Below are 23591 nucleotides of genomic sequence, written 5' to 3' on the forward strand. Positions count from 1 at the left end.
TATATTATATTCATCACGCCAATTCTTCAATAAAATTTACTGTGTCCCATTGCATGAAATAGTTTGGGAGCCTTAAAAAAAAAAAAAAAATGTCAGCTGACAGTTACTACTCTGAGCGAAGAGCTTCAATCGCTGTATATGCTAGTCCCCCAGGAAAATTACATCAAAAATGGACGTTTTATGACAAAAATCACTCATTTATCTCAAAACCAGAACAAGTAAAAAACACCATTAAAGGAATTTAAATACTTTTCTGACCACTACTGCAGAAACACAGAAACTCAGTGGATTGCAGACATGCAGGAATCAGCACTATACAGGGAAGAACTAACAAATCAAACTCGGTACAACTTTAGTAACTGGATTAAAAGTAGACTCTTAATAAAACCAAAATATTTCCTCCTCAAGGCAACCGCTTAGCTACAAAGGAAAGATGATTTCATATCCTTGGTCCATAAAGAAGACACATTTATTTACATTCTCAATGGACTAAAAGAGGTTTTTAAACTGTCACAATTAAAATTTTATGCTTCCAAAAATATCTTATGATGATCAATGCACTTAACTTAAAGCTTCAGGTATTAATAACTTCATTTAAACTTCTTAAAAAACCAACACAAACATACTCTCTAGAGTGCAAAATGCTTCTTATTAAATACTTCAGTAACACAAAAGCAATTTGTTTTTAAACGCAGGAATCCTTTTCTGAAGGATCATCACCGCAGAGACATCCATTGCCGGCAATGGATGCCGCCCAGAACTGCCAGCTCGAGTGAAACGCAACATTAAAACTTGGCATTCAGTGTCTGCACCTGTCCAGATGACCCCGTTTATTTGTACAAACTCATTGTTGGACTCTGGTACATGCACATGTACGCATCACAGAGAAGTCTTCGTGCACAGCCCTGGATTCTTCTCGAGTCCAAGGAATGCAGATCTTCTAGAGACATTTTCAAGTACTCTCCTACTTCTGGGCATGGGGTCACCTGAGGAATGTTGAAGCCATTCTGACCACCTACGGAAAAGAGGAAGAGCTGTATTTAGGGCAGACAAGTTTGAAACCCTGTTGCTGCCCTGTCCTGCCAAAGCAACTTTATAATTCCATAGCTGAGTTAAGGCTAATTTTCAGGATCTGAATGGCCTTATCTTACTCCTGGTTTCTAGAAGTTAAATGCTCCTTTTTAACTCTTGACAGTCTCATCTCTTGGTTTCTGAAAGGATTCCGGGACCCATAGTGAATCTAACTGACAAAAGGACACACATCCTGAGCAAAGTCCAAAACCCTACTTCCAGGCTTCTCTGTGTGGTCCATCAGGGAATACCGCTACTTCGGCACACGCATTCAGCGCCTCGCATCCCCGAACCCCTTCCCAGACACGAGCGCCCTGTATGCGGTCTGGTTTAGAGCAGATCTAGTAAAAATGAACACCATCTTATTCTCCTAAATTAAAAAAAAAAAATGTATTTGTGTGACTCTTGCAAGGTTTGCTTGGCTTTTCACTGGACTGAATAAAGACCCTGTGGGGCGTGGTCGTAAGGATTCCAGGAAAGGCTCTTCTGCTTTAGGCTCCCAATGGCTCGCTCAAAAACACCTGGACCCCCTATGATTCTTAAAATATTTTTAATTTATTTTTTAAATGTTTTACTATAGTTGATGTGGAGTGCTCTGCCAATTTCTTCTGTACAGCAGTGACCCAGTCATACATACACATATATTCTTTTTCTCCTATTATCTTCTAGGGAACCTCTGTGATTTTTGAGTTCTACTGTTAAATCCAAATTTGAACTGGGGTAGGGACACATTTACAGGTGGGATGGGGCTATAGCCTTCAAGTGTCTGAGAGCTGAAGGAAAAAGGGTTGAGAACATCTGGTGTCGAGCTTGGGCCCTGCCCCAAGGGGGTGTCCTAGGTCACGAGAGGGCCACACCGGAAGACTTGGGGCCTCGAGCCTGAGAGAGCAGCTATAGGAAAAACGGGGTGTCAGGAGACTAGAGGAAGATGGAAGGCACACTTCACAACCTTGCCCAGGGCGGGTCCTGCCTGCAAACTCTATACAGGCGGGCGGACAGCTGTCTTGACGACTGTTTTCTCTCTAAACCTACTAGAGTCCCAGGCACTTCCCATGCACTCATGAGCTATCTGTTAAGTAACGAGACATCCTCGAAGGTGGCCTAGAAAGTGCAGCGTGTTCCCTGCTTCAGGAGAAACGCGCTACACACAGAATAAGCCTATTTTCCCCAAGAAGCTACTTACTTCTATTCTTAGCTTTGTCATTTAGAAGACAACCTGGTTTAGTATAAAAAACATAAGCACTGAGGTCAGAAAGACTGAGTTAAGTACAATCTCTGAGACCTGAGGTGCCTTAAAACTCAGCTTTTTGTTTGTTTGTTATTTGTACTTCGTTCCTTTAAGGCCACACCAGCAGCATGTGGAGGTTCCCAGGCTAGGGGACGAATCGGAGCTGTAGGCGCCAGCCTACACCACAGCCACAGCAACGCCGGATCCTTAACCCACTGAGCAAGGCCAGGGATTGAACCCACAACCTCATGGTTCCCAGTCGGATTCGTTTCCGCTGCACCACGATGGGAACTCCCAAACCTCAGCTTTAATAAGAGAAAAATAGGAATCATTTCCACCTTGCAAAGGAATCAGGTATAACGACCTCAAGCACCTCCCAGAGAGACTGGCACACAAGCACGTAAGCAACGGTGACTGTGGCCTGTAGGGAAAATGAGAGGAGCCTGAAAGCCAAAGACAACGAAGCTGAAAATGAAGCCTCTCAGTCCTAAAGAAAGGATTTTCGGATTCTTTGTTCCAAAAAGACTATGTGGGGGCTCCTGCTGTGGCATGCATGGTAGGTTAAGAATCCAGCTGCGGCAGCACGGATTTCAATCCCCAGTCCAGCACAGTGGGCTAAAGGATCTGGTGGTACTGCAGCTACAACATAGGGTGCAGCTGCAGCTCAGTTCAACCCTTGGCCCAAGAACTTCGATGTGCTATGGGCATGACCATAAAAAAACAAAAACAAACAAAGACTATATGCATATCAAAATATCACAGTAATAGTATTCCTAAGAGCCTGTAATAAGGCTTTTTATTTATTTTTTTCTTTTAGGGACACACTCTCGGCTTATGGAGGTTCCCAGGTTAGCAGCTGAAGCAGAGCTGCAGCTGCCGGTCTACGCCAGAGCCACAGCCACGTGGGATCTGAGCCACGTCTGCCACCTACACCACAGCTCATGGCAAAGCCAGATCGTTAACCCACTGAGCGAAGCCAGGGATCAAACCCGCATCCTCATGGATACTAGTCGGATTCTTAACCCACTGTGCCACAACGGGAGCTCCCTGTAGTAGGGTTCTTCATGCATTTCAAGATTTCAGACTATGTTACCAAGCCCTTCCTGAAAGGCTTCTCCCAGCACTATTTGATGACTCAGAACAGGCTATTCCTCTATGAACTATCCCACTGGAAACTCTAATGTCCCCCCAGGTGGAAGAAAAGTCTGTGAAGTACCATCCCGATCAGCCATGCTGTCAAAGAAGAGCCAGGCGGAGTCGTCCTTCCCGTACTTCACGAAGGCGACATAGTGGCTCGTTTCTATGCAGAGAACAGCGAATAACTCCATCTTCTGGCAGGGGATGCAGCCGTGTCTCCAGTCCCAGTCAGGTAAATCTTTGGGAAGTGAGACGGGGTTATATTTATGATTCAACCTCTTGGGGTGAAGGTGGACCTACAAGGGAACGTGAAGAGAAGAATGCCATTAAGGAGCCCACCTCGGGGTTTGCAGAGAATGGACTCCACGTACTCTGAGTCCAGCCCCATAAACAGGACTTCCCAGAAGCCCAGGGAATCAACAGAAGAGGCATAAACAACATCACTGGATGACACATTTTTAGATGGTAATTCTCATTTTGAAAACATTTTGAAACCTGAAATCTGTTCCAACTAGGAATGAAGGACTGTTTATTAAGAGACTATCCAGCAAGTCAGGTCAAACTTACTTGAGTGTTGCAGGTTTTACAGAACTGCTTGATTTTCCCAGCTGAGATGTCGGGGTCCTCGTAGCACTCTCTGCACTCGTACATGGCGAGCCCGCCACATATCCGGCACTGCCGTGGGGCTAAAGTGGGGGGCAAGGGAGGGGAGTTTAAGGGCCTTTACAAATGCAGTCTTTCATTAAAGAGAGTTAAAAAGGAAAGCAAAGCTTCAAAAAGGATCATGTTCGCGATGCAATCGTCTAGCCCGCCCCATCCCCATAAACTTTCAGTTGGATTTCCTTGGACTCAGAGGAGATCTTTAGAGACAGTCTCTCGAACCAAATGACAACTTTTTAAAAATAGTATATTCTAGAGTGTTTCTCTAGATTATAAATGTCTATTGGTGAAAATTCAAAACCATGAGAGCATAAAGAAGAAAACCGAAAGCATCTACAATTTCAGTCAGTAAGAAGTAACCACTGTCAGAGTTCCTGTCGTGGCACAGCTGAAACGAATCCGACTAGGAACCATGAGGTTGCGGGTTCGATCCCTGGCCTTGCTCAGTGGGTTAAGGATCCAGCATTGCCGTGAGCTGTGGTGTAGGTGCTCAGATCTGGTGTGGCTGCAGCTCTGGTGTAGGCCGGTGGGATAGCTCTGATTAGACCCCAGCCTGGGAACCTCCATATGCTGTGGATGCAGCCCTAAAAAGACAAAAAGACACACACACACACACACACACACACACAGAAAGCAGTAAGTACTGGCAATACTGTGAATTTTCTCCAATAATTTTATATCTGCATACTTACATAATTCCACGCATGCATGCGTGTGTGTGTTCAGCCCCTCTTATAGAAAATATCAGCATACTTACCTTTTCACTGATAATTACATCATGACCACTTTCATGTAACACTGGTCTTCAAAAACATGAAATTTAATGGCAGCAGTTTTGTTGCACAGATACACCATAATTCGATTAACTGCTTTCCACATGTTAACATCCAGAGTGCTTCTAATTTCTTAATCATAAACATATTTGCATATGAAATACTGATTTACATGTCTATTTTCTCAGTATAAATTCCTCTCTTAATATTTCCGGGCTCTTCAGATACCAAATTGCCATTTAGAAAACTTGTACCCTGTCAGATACTTATTTGCAATTAATATGAATGACTTGATTATTTCTGAAAAACAGACTAAAAAAAAAAAAAACCGGAGTTCCCGTCGTGGCGCAGTGGTTAATGAATCTGACTAGGAACCATGAGGTTGCGGGTTCGGTCCCTGCCCTTGCTCAGTGGGTTAACGATCCGGTGTTGCCGTGAGCTGTGGTGTAGGTTGCAGATGCAGCTCGGATCCCGAGTTGCTGTGGCTCTGGTGTAGGCCAGTGGCTACAGCTCCGATTAGACCCCTAGCCTGGGAATCTCCATATGCCGAGGGAGCGGCCCAAGAAATAGCAAAAAGACAAAACAAACAAACAAACAAGGAAGAAAAAAAAAAAACCAAAACCTTATACTTACTGTCTTCAAGTAAATCTGTTATATTTAATTCCAGAGATGGAAAAATTTTTTTAAATAGTTTAAAGTCTTTTCCAAATCGAGGCATCTGAATAATCAGACATGATGGTGCCTTAAAAAAAAAAAAAAGATACATATTTTTAGAATCAAACCACTGATAAAAATTCCCCTGAAATTTCCAAGAAATAGCCTGGGCTGTTAACCTAAGCAGTGGTTCCACCATAAGGTGGCGCTTGTAAAACAGCATCTGCACGTGAGCACGGGGTAGGAAGGTGAAGCACCAAAGAGTTACAGGTTTCAAGCAGTCCAAGATCCACTGATACACAGCCAGCCTGAGGCCAGGCAGTCCAAGAGCTTCCCTTGAGTCTCAAACAATTTAGTGACCATGCACAGTGACATTCTACTTTGGGTTTAGATTTTTAAAAGGTTTTGGAAAAATAGTTTTTGCAAGTATAATAAAGAAAACTCATCACTGAAGGACACTATTCCTTGTATTTCAACCAGAACACTCCTTCAGAAATGGATACAATGAACAGGAACCACAAGCATGTACTGCCAAGTTCATAAAGATACTCAGTAAAAGAAAAGTAATTTATATCACTTGTTCATTTACAGCAAGTGAGTTTACTTTGTCTCTTATTGAAGGAGGAAAAGGAAACATTTCTTTTATATATATATATATATATATATATATTTGGATGATGTGCTTGCACACAATGTTAAATTGGGTAAAGTGGTAAGCTGAGTGAAATGACGACAACAACAAAAAAACGAAAATCTTCCTTGCTTTAAGCTACATGAAAGTTTTCAAGTTACATAGCAGAATTATTTTCTCTGTCACCAAAAATCCAAAAAGTTCAATCTTGGTTCTAAGGCATTTTCTACATGGACAGTGTTGAAGCATTTAATTTGTTCTTTGTTAACAATTTGAGTTTCTAACTATTCTCAGTGGGTTAAAAGCAATAGCTGTTGAATCTACTTGTTCTCTTAAGAATCCTCAGGACTTGCATATAAAGTATAGTAATTATCACTAACCTCCGCAAATTTCAGGTTACTGTTGATAAAAGACCATTCTAACAACTGCTGAATTGTAGGAACTCCAACTTTCTCATTTTTTTCCATAAAAATTTGATAGAAGTAACAATCTTGTACTTTTTGACCTGCTGATCTAGAAATATGCAGAAAAAAATAGGTAATTTGCTTGTGAAATGCATAAATTAAAAGGTGAACTGGCTCCAGAAGTATCTGAGAACAGAAACCGATGGTGCAACTCTAGAAACAGTCAGAAGAGCAGGGGCAAAGACCATCACTTAGATAAAACAATTAAATGTATTTATGCATAAGATGTTACAAATGATTTCCTATTTTAGTTCCCATACTGAAAAGTTCCCTTAGTGATTAAGAGAAACATAATGCAATAACATCCACAACCAAGAAGCACTGTGTGTGAGATGGAGCATCATGGAAGATAAGAAAAGGAATGTGTGTGTGTATATATGACTGGGTCACTCTGGTGTCCAGCAGAAATTGGCCCAACATTGTAAATCAACTCTACTTTAATGACAAAAATAAAAGAAGAATAAGATGCACTGTGTAAAAATAAAAACCACCTGGTTCAACTTAACTGTTCAAAGCTAGAAAGCAGCAACTGCATTTCATGCTTGAAACAGGAAAGCTAATGCACACATGCCTGAATGGGACAGACCCTTAGAGATCTCCCAGACCTAACTTTTCATTCCTAAAATGAAGGCCCTTTCATCTCCAATATGCAAATAACTCACGCGCCCCAATAACAAAAAACAAACAACTTGATTGAAAAATGGGCAGAAGACCTATATAGACATTTCTCAAAAGGAAGACATATGGATAGTCAGTAGGCACATGAAAAAATGCCCAACGTCACTTATTATTAGAGAAATGCAAATCAAAACCACAATGAGGTACCATCTCACACCAGTCAGAATGGTCTACAAATAACAAATGCTAGAAAGGGTGTGGAGAAAAGGGAACCCTCCTACACTGCTGGTGGGACTGCAAATAGGTACGACCACTATGGAAAACAACATGAAGGCTCCTCAGAAAACTAAATATACAACTACCATATGATCCAGCAATCCCACTCCTGGGCATTTAGCCAGACAAAACTATAATTCAAAAAGACACATGCAGGCCTATGTTCACCGCAGCGCTATTCCCAATAGCCAAGACATGGAAACAACCTAAATGGTCATCAACAGATGAATGGATTACGAAGATGTGGTACATATATACAATGGAATACTACTCAGCCATAAAAAGAACAAAACAATGCCACCAGCAGCAACATGGATGGAACTAGAGATTCTCATAATACGTGAAGTAAGTCACTTATATGTGGAATCTCATGTATGGCACAAATGAACTTATTTACAAAACAAAACAGACTCACAGATGTAAAGAACAGACTGGTGGTTGCCAAGGGGGAAAGGAACGGAAGGGAGTGAGACAGACTGGGAGTCTGGGGTTGGTAGATGCAAACTATTACATTTAGGATGGATAAGCAATGAGGTCCTACTGTATAGTACAGGGAACTATATCCAATCTCTTAGGACAGAACATGATGGAAAACAATATGAGAAAAAGAATGTATATTGGGAGTTCCCGTCATGGCTCAACAGTTAACAAATCCGACCAGGAACCATGAGGATGCAGGTTTGATCCCTGGCCTCTCTCAGTGGGTTAAGGATCTCACATTGCCATGAGCTGTGGTGTAAGTCGCAGATGTGGCTCAGATCTTGGATCTTGCGTTACTATGGCTGTGGCGTCGGCCGGTAGCTACAGCTCCAATTCTGCCCCTAGCCTGGGAACTTCCATATGCCAAGAGTGTGGCCCTAAAAAAAATTTAAAAACGTATATTATATATATGTATGATCACCACAGCTTTGTAACACTGCCTGAAGTCTGGAAGAATTATGCCTTCTGCTTGGTATACATAGATATCACCATATTTGAATAGATAATAAATACATCCTGTCTCATTTCATTAGCTAGAACTTCCAAAACAACATCAGACTATAACTGTGGTATTTTCCACCCTTCCTTCCTTCCTTCCCTATTTACTCATCACTTCAACACTGGCTTCAAAGAACATCACTTAAGACACTACTGTATGGTAGAAAATTGACCCAAGACTATAAGCCAGCTATAAAGGAAAAAATAAAAATCATTAAAAGAAAAAAAAAGACACTATGATAAGTAAGAATACTTGTTTGTGATTAGTTTTTAGGGAAATAAATCTATTAGCAAGATTTTTCAACAAAGAAACCCAGACTAAAATGTAAAAAGACCTAGCTTTCCATCTGAAAAGTTCATTCAATTAGAACATCTCACTAAAAACTTAACTGCATTAGATTCATTGATTTCATTTGAGATAGGAGGGAAAAAGACCAAACTGTAAAACTGGGAACAAGAGAGTTAATTTAAGGCTAAATTAATTCTTTGAGTGATGGGTAGTCAAAAACAGTGCTCCCATGGGGTTTGAGGAACCTTAAAAGGGTTCCTTAATTTAAATTACAAAAATATTTATATACAGTTTTATAAGAAAAATTTTGTGATAGCATTTATTACTATAGTTAAAATTAAAAGCACAAATTTATATTGAATTTATTCTTCAAGTACGATATTATGGAGAAGGCAATCATTTAAATTAATTTGCACTGCAGAACCTAACACATTAGGATCCCTAAGCAAATACGACATGAAGCGATCATTAAGGGAATCATTTCTACTGAATGACGGCAGTGGAAATGAGGATTGTTTATTTTTCCGATGCGCTTGCAACAATTTAAAGTTACCTTATTTTTAACAATGGTTCTACCCTTAAAATATGATGAAACAGGATATTCAAAAATTCTTCAGGATCTAGGAGGAAATAAAAAAAATCGAGTAAGTCACAGACAAAATTTTTAAATCATTCTCTCTGTATTTATAGCAGTCATATTCCTATGTGGGGTTTGATTTCATAATTAATATTACTTCAATTAAAGGCATAGTTCTCAAGTTTTCCTAACAAAAAATATGAAAGATATTTAAAGGCAAACACAAAGTATTATGTTACATTTTTGCTATAACAAAATTAGATAGGATATACTAATTCACATATGGGGAAATAATTTTAATTTCTTTGAGGAGACTTAAGAAAAGTGGAATAAACCCTGAAGAATGACCTTTTTTTCCCCTGATATTTAAATAATTATCAATTCTGTAAATATCATAGCTAGTTACAATATGCTATTAATACATTTAAAGTCAGGAGTTGAATCTCCTAGTAAATCCATTAGCTATGACTAGATTAAAACACTGACTCGGACCATAAACTTAATCCTGATCAGCCATCTGTAACTCCCTTTATAACAAGGAAAGCTAAGTGGGAAAGGTGGATGACTCCATGCAACTCTTCACCACTGAAACGAAAGAACTCTGAATATCACTGCTGGATGGAAAGATCTTCTTATTTATTGATAAAATTCTAGAACCAACCAGCTTCTCCAATGAGTTTCTCATTCCACATATCAATTTAAGAAGAGCAAAAGCAGTGGAGTTCCCGTTGTGGCTCAGCAGTCATGAACCCGACTAGTATCCACGAGGATGTGGGTTCAATCCCTGGCCTCACTCAGTGGGTTAAAGGATCCAGCATTGCCATGAGATGCAATGTAGTTTGCAGATGCAGCTTAGATCGGATCCCGCATTACTGTGGCTGTGGCGTAGGCCGGCAGCTGCAGCTCCAATTCAACCCCTAGCCTAGGAACTTCCATGTGTCTTGGGTGCAGCCGTAAAAAGCTTAAACAAAGAGAGAGAGAGAAAGAAAGGAAGGAAGGAAAAAAGGAAAGGGCACAAAAGCATTTACCAAAAGGGAAGAAAATTGAACATCATGCAGAAAAAAAAAATTTTAAATACAATTCCCAAAACTACACAGACATAAGATTTCAGACAATAATTTTAACATTTATGCTTTCAAGTTATTTTAATGCATATCCGATAAATTAAAAGTCACCTTTTTCTTCAGAGGTAAATCCTGATGCAGCCTCAACTTTTTCAAGTATTTTCCTCAGTTTCATAATCTTTGTTGCACATACATATCCATATCTATGTCAGTAAAAAACAATTAATACTGACATATATGTTATATAATCCAGTGTGTCATAAATCAATGTTTGACAATTATTTTGAAAAAAACAATTATAGGTTTCTTCTTGAGGTTTGAAAAATTTTAAATCCAGAATCAGAATCATTCCAGGTGCTATTACATCCTGAAAATAACTATCATGTACTAGTACAAGAAAAAATATTTTACAGTTACGATGACTGGTCTTTTAATACTCTTTGCTTAAGGAATTAAAACATTTATGTTATAAAACAATAGACAATATTGAGAGAAACCCTTAATACTAACGGATGAAACAGCCACCCAGGGGCAGGAAAAGGGCAGTGATAAGAAACTGAAATTCTAAAATTTGCAATGAAACCAATCATCGTAGTTATGACATTTTCTATCATCTTTGTATGAACACAGGATACATCCAATATGCTTAGTGTCAATCCTTGACAAAATTCTAATTCTAAAAAATGTCTTCAGAAGACACCTTAGAGGCCACCACGGGCTTAATAAGGGCATGTCAGGACCAGCTAATCTTACGCCCATTTTTCATACTGACTCTTCATTCATTCATTAGCTCTTTGCAGCCAACATATGTTGAGCATCCACCATTAACAGTAATCTAAACTTTCAGTCACTGGAAAACAAGAATGAACAAGACGAAAAAACAGGGTCTCTGCCTGTGAGATGCTTGACATGGGAAAAGCAGAGGTTTCAGTATCAAGTAAGACCAGGCAGCTCTCATCTAGACTCGACTGCTGCAGACACAGGACACCCTGATCGCAACAGGGCCATCTGACAAGCTCCTTGCTATGGACAGGGTGACAAAGTATGATTAACCCTGATTCTTAGCCAGTTAGACAATAGTATTCAAAGGATGTTTATTAATGGGCTTAATCATGTTTTGGAAAGAAAGAAGGAACTGTTAACATGACTTAGCCTTTTAGATTTGATCTGTCTTATTCTGATAGCAATCACTTGGGGGTAATAATAGAGAATATGTTAAAAAATTTGCATTTATACAAATACAACACAAAATAATTGATGTAAAAATCAATACTCATAATTATCTTTGGGGAAAAAAACTACAGTTATTTTCATCATTACAAACTTAATGAAAACAAAAGATACAAGTGGGAAATTCATTCACCTATAATATACTTTCGTGTTGTATGGCAGGTCATTCTGAATGCTCATCATATGTTTCAGTATTCTGCATTTGGGGCTCAAAATCTTATATCAAGCAATTTTTAATTTTAATTGTTGAATAAGAAAAGTATGACACAAAATGAAGATTTATCTTTAGATGAACTTTAAAATACATAGTTTTCTCTCTGTATCCCTGAAAGAACGGATTAGTTCTGAGAGCTGACTCTTCACAGTTTAAATTTTAACAATGTGATATTATCACACATTCCTCCTACCACTTATCAGAAGCCCTTACTAGATGTTTTGTGCTTGTACCAAGACAAATTGCTTCCTGTGGCCAAAGAAAGACATTTTTATAATTCTTAAAGTAGGAAATGACCAGAAACATCACCTTTTTAAGGGAGCTGGAGGGAGGCCAAGAAATACACTCTTTTAATCAAGAAATGTGTTAATAAAATACATCTCATCTGTTTCTAATACAAAACTATTGTATACTAGCTATTCCACAAAAAAAAAAAAATTTCCCTTGCTCCTATTCATTCAGCTAAAATTAAGTTTAAGAAGCTAGATTATACTGATTAAACTAATAAGCACAATTCCTGTTAGGGGTAGTGTTGAAAAAGAATCCCAAGTACCTTCTACCAACTTTGCTAAACCTACTGCAATTGCTAAATTGTAGTGTAATGTACAGATATGGCTTAATCATTTCACGGCATATATTATGTGCTACATCTTGGCCAGATTTAAGATATTAAAGAAGAAAAGGGAGTTCTTGTTGTGGCGCAGCAGAAATGAACCCAACTAGGAACCATGAGGTTGTGGGTTCGATCCCTTGCCTTGCTCAGTGGGTTAAGGATCCGGCATTGCCGTGAGCTGTGGTGTAGGTTGAAGACATGCCTCAGATCTGGCATTGCTGTGGCTGTGGTGTAGGCTGGCAGCAACAGCTCCAATTAGACCCCTAGCCTGGGAACCTCCAAGTGCTGCGGGTTCAGCCCTAAAAAAGACAAAAAAAAAAAAAAAACCCCACAGAAGTGAAGGCAGTACAGAGACCAAAGGTTAAAAATAATAATACTAGGAGTTCCCATTGAGGCGCAGCGGAAACGAATCCAATTAGGAGCCACGAGGTTGCGGGTTCGATTCCTGGACTCACTCAATGGGTTAAGGATCTGGCTTTGCCATGAGCTGTGGTGTAGGTCACAGACGCGGCTCAGACCTGGCATTGCTGTGGCTGTGGTGTAGGCCGGCGGCTGTAGCTCTGATTGGACTCCTAGACTGGGAACCTCCATGTACCTCGGGGGCGGCCCTCAAAAGCAAAGGAAAAAAATAATAATAATGCTAATATTAATTAGTTCAAGAGAACCAAATCTCTCCCATTTCTCATTAAATGAAATCAGGGTATAAATTAATTACGCTACCGAAAAACAGCAAATAGGACACTATCTAAGGACAAAAATAACTATGTTATCTTCTACTTACATTCTCAGAGGATTAACAATTTCTGTCCTCAGTAGCTCTTGAGTTTCACTATAATATTCTACATCATTCTTTTCTTTGGGTCTAAGTAACACAGTGTCCAGAACGGAACTAAAAGCAAATAAGCTGCGAAATAAAAGGAACATTTTTCTTATGGTAGAAATGTACTAGTTTCTGAGAAACACATCCTGAAAACAATATGAAGAGAAAAACCACAAACTCTGGAGAAGAAATAAGGTACATTTAGTGTTTTTCGTTAATATAGGTAACAAAACCCCTGTCAAGGTTCCCATGGTTCAAGCATCATGACCTAGAGTTCCTTCTAAGTTAAGGAGAATACTGATATCAAGAAGGCAAACTATGGATTGACAATAGTAAAGGATAAAAACATGCCTGCAGTATTTGGGGAAAACTTTGCAAAAGCTGAAAGAGCGCCCACAAATCTGAATCAACCTACACAGAGACAACAGGGGAGGAAGTTTGGAAACTAACTTCCCAAGGCAAACGCACAGCCAAGCTGTAACTCACTCTAGATGTCCTATTTCTCTCTCCCCACACCTCTCTGCAGAGATCTAAATTTCTTCAAACGTCAAAATCACTTGTGAGTGACTAAGAGCGGTAACCTATTATCAACAAAAAAGAAAATTTGGCTAATACAGACTTTTTATCAGAAAACCTGAAGACAATTCTATCAATTCTGGCTTTTTTTGTCAACACATCTGAGACTGAAAATATTCTGCCCCCAAAATGGCTTGCCACTTTTATTCTTCTCTCTGCCTTTAAAATTTTAACATCCCATTAACTTCCTAATTCTTAGGACATGGCTGTACAGAGCGAGCTGGTTACACTCAATTTAACTGGCAGTGGATTTGGTTCAATTTTCAGAGTATAAAAATTCTTGCCATGTTAAATTGTTCCACTTTGGAATAAACCACATACACGAGAGCAACTGTGCTTCTAATTAGTAATCCTTTAAGGCAGTTTTATGATTGCCTCCTCCTAGTAAAACAAACTAGTCAATGGCTTATGGCAAGTCCTGTGATTTGACATGTGCCCAGAGATCCCATACTTACTCTCTTCACTCCGATGATTCCCCACATACTGTCAGGATATGTGTTTCACCTGTAACACTCATCCGCCTCTTATTCATCATTCACTGCATTACTTTTCATATTAACTTTTTGGATACAGGCACACGAGACAGCATTTAGTAGTTTCCAAGGAGTGTACAGAGAAATGCCCATCTCCCTTTCTTTCCTGAACCCCAGATCCCAGAGAAACTGCAATTAGCAGTTTCTTTCTCTCTGTCTCATACACACAGACACAGACAAAGACACACACCCCTGCCCCCATGACACTATATTCCTACTGTATTAATTTTAAACTTACCAGAATAAGGTTGAGTCTAAGTAACAAGAATTGTAATGACCCTGGATACCTTTCTTCTTTCCAATCATTATCTCTAAACCTTCCTTTTCCATTTTTGGTGGAGTATTTTCTTCTACTACTTCACTTAAGTAGCCTCCAAATGCTGCAAAGATAAAAATGAAAATGAAAATTGTTTTAAGTTATTATAGTATGTATTCCCCTATATATCTGTTTACTTAAAAATGTCTTTGGTATTTTTAAAAAATTTTTATTAGAGTATAGTTGATGTATAATATTGTGCCAACTTATGCTGTACAACAAAGTGACCCAGACATACATATAATTCCCGTTCTTATAATATCTTCCATCATTCCCAAGAGACTGGATATAGTTCCCTGTGTCTTGTATTTTGATGCACAATTCATCACCCAGCTTGAGACTAAGTTAAAGGTGGGTTTTGGTTAACTGTTATTCAGCTTGGCTTATAAAAAATGCTACTGTTCACTTTCAACCTTACTTCTTCCACAATTGCAAAAACACTTTAGAGTATCAAGTAATGCAGAAAAGCATCTGCCAAGTAAAATACTTTGTTCCCCGAATATTTTATTTGCCTGAAGATGTTTCATTTTCAAGTTGGAAAAGAACATAACAAATTCCAAAGCACTATTCAACTGTAAGAAAAAATGTTTTTCATAAAGACGTCTTTCCTGCTTATACTTGATTAACCCTCAAGGTGCTTCACACCATCATCACCCAACCAGGAAAGGGAAAGCCTCAGGAAACTGCCACCTGTTACAAGTGGTGGGGGTAGTTCCCGTTGTGGCACAGTGGAAATGAACCTGACTAGTATCCATGAGGACGTGGGTTCGATCCCTGGCCTTGCTCGGTAAGTTAAGGATCCAGCGTTGCCATGAGCTGTGGTATAGGTCGCAGACGCAGCTCAGACCTGGCATTGCTGTGGCTGGTGCAGGCCGGGAGCTGCAGCTCTGATTTGACCTGGGAACTTCCATATGCCAGAGGTGCAGGCCCTAAAAAAAAAAAAAAAAAAAAAGTGATAGGGACATCTGTCCTTCATCAAGCAATTAAAACTACTTCTTATAACAGTGTTGGCTTCTCAATAAGAGAGGCTTATCGATGTACTTGACAAGACAGTGAGAGGAAAGCCAGGGCCAAAAAGAACGCCATTTCAATATCTACCTCTAGGGTTGTTGAAAAGTAAAATGTCTATAAGCAACAGAGTGGAAAAATTAAATCCCACTATTTTTCACTGGTTAAACCCCAAACATGGTTTCCTGGCTACTACCTTTTCGAAAAAGATCTCCTCTTAAGATAACTGTATATAACTTTTTATATACCACGTAATAATTTTTTTTTCTGCTGTAAAAGCTTGATGAAGACTGGCAAGGAAGAAATAGGACATTGTCACTTCCACCTACTGCAAAATGAGATCAGAACTAGAGTCATGCCAGACTGGTAAACAAATGAGAGGCACACAAGTACCTAAAGAGTTACAGCGTTCGATCTGATTGGAAACTGGCTGCAGGGACGCAAACCTAGAGTCGGGCCTGCAGCTCTTCAGTTTAACAAACAGAGCCTTCTTCAGGGCACAGGTGAAATATCGAGTGCCCCTGAAGGTCCCATCTGTACAGCCTGCACACTCGTCTTCCTAAAAAAACAAAAGAAAAAGAAAAAAAAAATAAAGCTTACACGGGCACTTTTGCATCTTGCAAAGACAGCATACAAAGAGCTAGGACTTGTTTCAAGTTTACTCTTTCTTGGAATTCCCTCGTCACACCTGTACTGAGAACTCCACGAGGAAAAAGGGGTTGACTAATGAGTGTTTCAGCCCACAGCTAATGATTTGATAAAGTCATGCCTTATTCCAGCGTAAAATTCTCAGTGTATTTCCCCTCATAATATCTGCTTAAACCTTCTCTGATTAACTGACTTGCCTGCATCATTTCCAGAAGCATTAAAACTAGCCAGGGAGAGAGGGGAAGAAGGGACTATTTTAACAACCCCAAAAGAAAAACAGCATTCCCTAGCCTGCAAACCAACAATAACAACTATGTATATATATATTCACTAGCCTGCAAACCAACAATAAATATTTTTATTTATATATATATTTATTTATATATTTTTTATTTATATTTATTCATATATTTTTATTTTATATATATATTTAAATAAATGTGCTTAAATTCTCCCTCCTGACTATAAAATGTCAAACTATATTTTCTAATCTCCAAAGGGAAAATCTTTCCCTCTCCCAAAGATCTCAAAACGTCACTAAAAATGGTGATTCTCCTTAAAGCCAATGATATAAATATTTGAACTGATTGCAGGAGGGAGGCTGAGGACAAAAACAAACTGATCACAGTTTGCTTTTCTTACTGTATTCTGTTTAATATAATGAACCTAAACATATTATCCTAAACATCTGTTTTCATTCCTTAAACATTGATCAACTAATGTTAGGAACAAGTGGATGAGATGCCTAATGGGTGACAAAGGAAGTAAGGTGACATAGTAATAAAATTTCTCTCGGAAGTTCACGTCGTGGTGCAGCAGAAACAAATCCAGTTAGGAACCATGAGGTTGCAGGTTCGGTTCCTGGACTCACTCAATGGGTTAAGGATCTGGCTTTGCCAGTGTAGGTTGCAGACGCGGCTCAGATCTGGCACTGCTGTGGATGTGGCAGAGGTTGGCATCTGTAGCTCTGATGTGACCCCTAGCCTGGGAACCTCTGTATGCCACGAGTGCAACCCTAGAAAGAAAAAAAAAATTCTCTAGTGATGGCTTTTTGAAAAATAAAAGATTTTTTATTCATGCAATAGGGGAAAATCTATATAAACTTCAGCTAGAAAACAAATGCAATTTTTAGGTCGAATTGAATTACCAGTTCCAGTCCAGCTAGCACTTCATTGAGTCCCGGAGGCTGACCAATCCAACGGATCACCCCATAGAAAGGAGGATTCTCTTTAACCTCAGCCAGCGAGCCCACTTCCAGGCCATGCGAGTTACCGGAAGATGTGGCCAAAGGTGGGCTCTCCTGCACAGGCGCATTGTTTAGCTCGCCCACCACTGACTGAACCGACAGAGACAGCGGGCTGTGGCCAATACTCCCATTGGAGTTGGGCATCTTTGTCAGGCTGAACGGTAAAGAGTGAAATCTGTTCTCGTTGGCAAGTGCATTCAGGGAAGGAGGCTGCAGTGGTGGTGAAGCATGTCCAAAGTCCGGAGATAGCTCCGTAAGCGATTTTGCAGGGTCTTCGGCAACTATAAAACAGTGTTCTGAATTAGAGAAATGTATTTGAGACTATTAAATATGCCCTACCGCTCTACAAATTAAAATAAACATCTAGTCCAACTATCCACCTGACTGACCTCTTCTAGTATGATTTTCGTAAACACTGCAAACTTAACTATCTCCAGTGTTCTTGATTCTCCTCCCCACTTCCAACTTTTTCTACCTCAGTTAATAGCACCCAATTGTTCAAACCAAAAATATCGTCATTGAGTAGAATTGTGTAGGTTATATTCTTTGTCCAAAATACAACTGAGTTACTACACAAAGACACCAAAATATGTAAGAAAGATGCTTCTAAATAACTCATGAATCAAAGAAGTAACGATAACTGTAATTTTTAAAATAACTTGGAAAAAGCAAAAAAGGAATATTTGTGGAACATAACTAAAGTAATACTTATAAAGGACATGTATAGACTTAATAGGCTATTTTAGAAAGAGAGAAAGGTAATGTTAATGAACTCAACATACAACTTGGATCCTGCTGTATAGCACAGGGAACTAAATCTAGTCACTTATGATGGAACACGATGGAGGATAATGGGAGAAAAAGAATGTATATATATATGACTGGGTCACTTTGCTTGTACAGCAGAAATTGACAGAACATTGTAAATCAACTATAGAAAAAAAAGAATCTTAAACAAAAACAAAATATACAACTTGGAAGTTGGAAAAACAACAGAGGGAATTCCTGTTGTGGCCAGTGGGTTAAGAACCCAACATTGTCTCCGTGAGGATGCAGGTTCAGTCCCTGGCCTCACTCAGTGGGTTAAGGATCTGGCATTGCTACAAGCTCTGGAGTAGGTTGCAGATGCAGCTCGGATCTTGTCTGGCCATGGCTGTGGTGTAGGCCTCAGCTGCAGCTCCAATTTGACCCCAGTCCAGAACTTCCATATGCTGCAGATGTGGCTATTAAATGAAGAAAAAGAAAAACAACAGAATAGCTTCCCAAAAAGTAGTCAAAAGAATAAATACAAAAATAAAAATTAATGAAAAACAAACATACATTAAAATAGCTGTATGTTATTTCCTTAAAATAACTAATCTAGCTGCCAGGCATGCATTGCAGACCTGTGGGGAAAGAACAAACTTCTAAATAAATAGTGTTGAGATCATTATACACACACACACACACACACACACACACACATACATATATATTTTTTTTATGGCTGCACCTGTAGCATATAGAAGTTCCCAGGCCAGCGACTGAATCCAAGCCACAGCTGCAATCTACACTGGAGCTGTAGGAACACTGGATCCTTTAACCCACTGCACCAGGCCAGGGGTAGAACCCACACCTTCACAGTGACCCGAGCTGCTGCAATCTGATTCTTAACCCACTGTGCCACAGCAGGAACTCCAATTATATTTTTTAATTAATTAAATTGGATTCCTAAGTCATACTATACACCAAAACCATTTCTAGGTGGCTTAAGGACAAATGTCAAAGGCAAAACTATAAGTTTTGGAAGACAATAATGAAGAATGTTCTTTCTGACTTTAGGGCAAAGAGAAATATCTTAAACATGAGTATACAAACCATAAAGGAAAAAGACTGCCAGTATGACCACATTAAAATTAAGAGCTACATGCTCATTAAAAGGTATCATCACAAGAGTGAAAATATGAGCCACAAACAAGTCTCCTTGACTAGGAACCATGAGGCTGTAGGTTTCGATCCCTGGCCTCGCTCAGCGGGTTAAGGATCCGGCATTGCCGTGAAGCTGTGGTATAGGTCGAAGACACGGCTCGGATCCCGTGTTGCTATGGCTCTGGTGTAGGTGGGCAGCTACAGCTCCAAATGGACCCCTAGCCTGGGAACTTCCATATGCCACAGATACAGGCCTTAAAAACAAAAACAAACAAAGGAAAGGACCTGAACTCAGGGCATGTTTCAGAAATGAAGAAAAGGGGAAGGATTTTAGTGACGTGAAAGGGGAGGAAATCCAGAGGACTTGGTGACATCTGGATGTGACTCAGGAGAGAAAGAGGGGACGTGCAGGATGAAGCCTCAACTTACATTTTGGGCAACTGGACTCACGTCTCCATTACCTCGCTCCATAAAACGATAACTCACTGAGAACATCAACAGCTTCCACTGGCTAAATTCAATGAGCATTTGTGTGGTCTTCACCTTATCTGCCTTCTCAGAAGCACTCGAACACCAAATGGTCAAGGGTCCATTAGTTCCTTGACCCAACAATCGTCTGGTTTTCTCCCTGTCCCCCTGGCTATTTTTTGTCTGTCTCCTTTGAAGACTTCTCCTCCTCCCGGCCATGATGTTCAAAGCTCAGCCTTAACCCACCCCTCCGCCCCCACCTTCTCCGAAGGTCATAGCATTCACTCACAGGAGTTTAATCACCACATACGTGAGGGCAACCTACACATTTATTTCTCCAGCTCCTAACATCTCTTCAAAGCTCCAGATCTATAAATACAACTGCCCACTTGACAAATCACCTCTAGGAATTTTAAAAGGCACCTCAAACTCAGTATAGTCCAAGCAAATCCATTCGCTTCCTCCACAATCACCCACAGGCAAGCCAGAAAACTAACGTCGTCACTCACATCTCTTTCTTCCTCGAGTCTCACTTGCAGTCTATCGTGGAATGCTGTCAATTCATGCACGAAAATAGCTCATAGCCATCCACTTCTCCCCACCTCTTCCCCAACAAGTCCAGCCCCAGCTACCATAGCCTATGGCTGAGCCCATCCACAGCCTGCAACAGCCCCTGTTCAACCCACTGTGTACCTGCAGCAGGCAAACCTGGCAAACCTCTCGCTGAAAATCCTTCAGTGGCTTGCCGTTTCCTTTTTTTTTTTTTGCCTTTTTGCCTTTTTGCCTTTTTGCCTTTTTGCCTTTTCTAGGGTCACTCCCACGGCATATGGAGGTTCCCAGGCTAGGGGTCTAATGGGAGCTGTAGCCGCCAGTATACGCCAGCAACACAGGATCTAAGCCGCGTCTGTAACCTACACCACAGCTCATGGCAATGCCGGATCCTTGACCCACTGAGCAAGACCAGGGGTCGAACTCACAACCTCATGGTTCCTAGTCAGATTCGTTAACCACTGAGCCACGATGGGAACTCCCATCCCCTTTTTTTTTTTTTTTTTTTTTTTTTGCGGGGGAGGGGGTGTGGGCTGCACCCACAGCATGCAGAAGTTCCCAGGCCAGGGATCAAACCTGTGCCAAAGAAGTGACCAAACCTATTGCAGTGACAACATCAGATCCTTAACCCACTGAGCTACCAAGGAACTTCACCACTTCCTTTTAGTAGGGCACACGAGGCTTCAGTGCCCTGGCCCTGTGGGCCATTCCATTCTCATCTCATAAAATGTTCTCTCTCTCTGTTCTGGGTACTCTGACTCTTATTAGTTCTTGGCTAAACACCAGCTCCATTTCACCACAAGGCCTTTGCATATGCTATTCTTTCTGCCTAAAAGGTTTTTCATGTTCCATTTCAATTTGTTATCTATCACTCCTCACCTAAATCTAAGCTCATGTCACTTCCTTCTAGAACTATCCCTGAGCCCCTTGGGTATAAAGCATCCCTTAATAGACACTCACAGCACCATGTGCCTTCATTACACGCATCAAGACCACAATTCTTCACCTGGTTCTGGCACATAGTACATACTCAATAAATATTTGTTAAATGGATGAACAACAATAAAAAGAATAAACCAGAAGAAAACAATGTCCCAGAACCAAAGGAAGGCAGAGTTCTTAAAAAGGAATGTTTAGATGTTCCCATTGTGGCTCAGCAGGTAATGAACCCAGCTAGTATCCATCAGGAGGGGGTTCCATCCCTAGCCTCGCTGAGTGGGTTAAGGATCTGGCATTGATGTAAGCTGCAGCGTAGGTCACAGATGTGGCTTGGATCTGGTGTTGCTGTGGTTGGTGTTGCTGTGGCTGTGGGGTAGGCTGGCAGCTGCAGCTCCAATTTGACCATTCCATATGCCGCAGGTGTGGTCCTAAAAAGCAGCTCCCAAAAAAGGAAGGTTTAAAGATATCAAGAGAGTGAAGTCTTTACATGATTCAATTGATTCTAGAGATCTTCTACCCTCAACAGTTTCAGTGAAGTGCAGAAAACAAGCTGCTAATACATTTTCTAAATGTTACATTAACCTTAAAAGCAGAGCAGTTAAAACTGTGTATAATACTTTAATTCAGCAATACTAATAAAGGATGTGCTACTCATTCTGTTTCCAAAAACTACACATATTGGTTTTAAAAAAGCCATTTTTCTCCTCTGGTGAGTTAAAAGGATGGAAGCATTATAAAGAACACTAAAATTATAGATTACCTTCATCAATGTACCATGAATTTTTTGATTTGGATTGTGGTTGTGAATCAACAGAAGACCCATTTAAAGTATAAAATAATTCAGATCTGTTTCTATTTCCAGGGTCTGAGGTAGATCCTATGGAACAAGAAAAGTTCGCTTAAAAATAAAGTCAATACGGTGTGAAAGTTTTTCTGTAAGATAAATGAATATGCATATGGTGCTAAGAATTATTTACATAACCAACAGATACAAACACAAAAAATTATTAGTGTCTTCAACTTTTAAAAATTCAGTAACCATTTTCACAATGTCAAAAACATAAAAACATTCTTCAAGAGATAATATAAGAAGAAAACAGGAGTTAAGTTAAAAGAAAAGAAAAGCCTGCTCTTTAAAAAAAAAAAAAAAAACTGCTTTAAAAAATTCATTTCATGAACCGACGGCTTATTGCCAAATGTTCACAATCACCGTTACCTAATTTCATTTGATGAACTTATTAGTCCACAAATGTAACCTATTATTTTAAAACGGTTGCCCCCAAAAGAAGGAAATCTTGAAATCTATATAAATCGATGCACAAATCAAGTTTAAAAGATTGAAAGTTTATCCTACCTCTTGAGAGAGACCATGATGGAAGGTAACATAAGAAAGGGAATGCCTGTACATGGGTGACTGAGTCAATTTGCTCTACAGCGGGAAATGGCACAACACTGTAAATCAACTATACTTCAATAAAACTTTAATAAATGAAAAAAAAAAGATTTAAAGTTTCAACGCTTTGGAATTGTTAATCAACAAATTCCTTGCTGAATTTCTCCATGGCTCTTTCTTACACATTAGACAGAAAATGCAAGAAAATATCAGGGCAGCTATGTCACAGACAGGTCAAGACATGCCCCTGCCTCAGGACCTGGACAACATGCTATGGTTGAGAGCAATGGGGTCTCTAGAACACACACAAAATCTGATTTCATTTTCACTTGAAAGCAGCTAACTCCATACTTCATACCTATAACTAAGATCAGCTACAACAGAAGTAATATGTCTTAAGAAAAGGTTTAGGTTATTTACATTGAAGTGGGAGGAACAGGGTTAAGCTATCCTTATCTAGAGCCACAGATTTAAAATACTACTGCCTATATATTATATCCCATTCTGTCTCCCAGGGTCCAATGTCACATAAAATATTTCTTAAAGTACAATTTTCTTTTCAACGAGCTGAGAAAGTTTTGTTCACTAGACAACTGAGGAAAAAATATACTTTGCCTAACCTACATCTGAGTTAAGAAAAGTTCTTTCAGCTTTTTAATTGAGCTCTTTAGCTTGTATAACTACCATGCTAAAAGTCTATGAAATATGTG

General features: G+C 39.7%; 1 protein-coding gene across 8 annotated transcripts in view; it reads right to left on the reverse strand.

The window, feature by feature from the left end:
* Window positions 1–446: 446 nt before the first annotated feature.
* Window positions 447–23591, reverse strand: part of CYLD (CYLD lysine 63 deubiquitinase) — a 58112-nt gene continuing 34967 nt past the window's right edge. For all 8 annotated transcript variants that reach the window (XM_047788948.1, XM_047788955.1, XM_047788950.1 and 5 more), the window contains 12 exons: window positions 22249–22365; window positions 17526–17905; window positions 16124–16289; window positions 14645–14786; window positions 13259–13381; window positions 10532–10623; window positions 9333–9399; window positions 6535–6667; window positions 5503–5611; window positions 4004–4122; window positions 3516–3732; window positions 447–1015 (listed from right to left, as the gene is read on the reverse strand). In XM_047788948.1, coding sequence (XP_047644904.1) covers window positions 831–1015; window positions 3516–3732; window positions 4004–4122; window positions 5503–5611; window positions 6535–6667; window positions 9333–9399; window positions 10532–10623; window positions 13259–13381; window positions 14645–14786; window positions 16124–16289; window positions 17526–17905; window positions 22249–22365 — 1850 coding nt within the window. In that variant the 3' untranslated portion in view covers window positions 447–830. The remainder of the gene's footprint in view (window positions 1016–3515; window positions 3733–4003; window positions 4123–5502; window positions 5612–6534; window positions 6668–9332; window positions 9400–10531; window positions 10624–13258; window positions 13382–14644; window positions 14787–16123; window positions 16290–17525; window positions 17906–22248; window positions 22366–23591) is intronic.

Source organism: Phacochoerus africanus, chromosome 8 (assembly GCF_016906955.1).
Source record: "Phacochoerus africanus isolate WHEZ1 chromosome 8, ROS_Pafr_v1, whole genome shotgun sequence".
Lineage (NCBI taxonomy): Eukaryota > Metazoa > Chordata > Mammalia > Artiodactyla > Suidae > Phacochoerus > Phacochoerus africanus.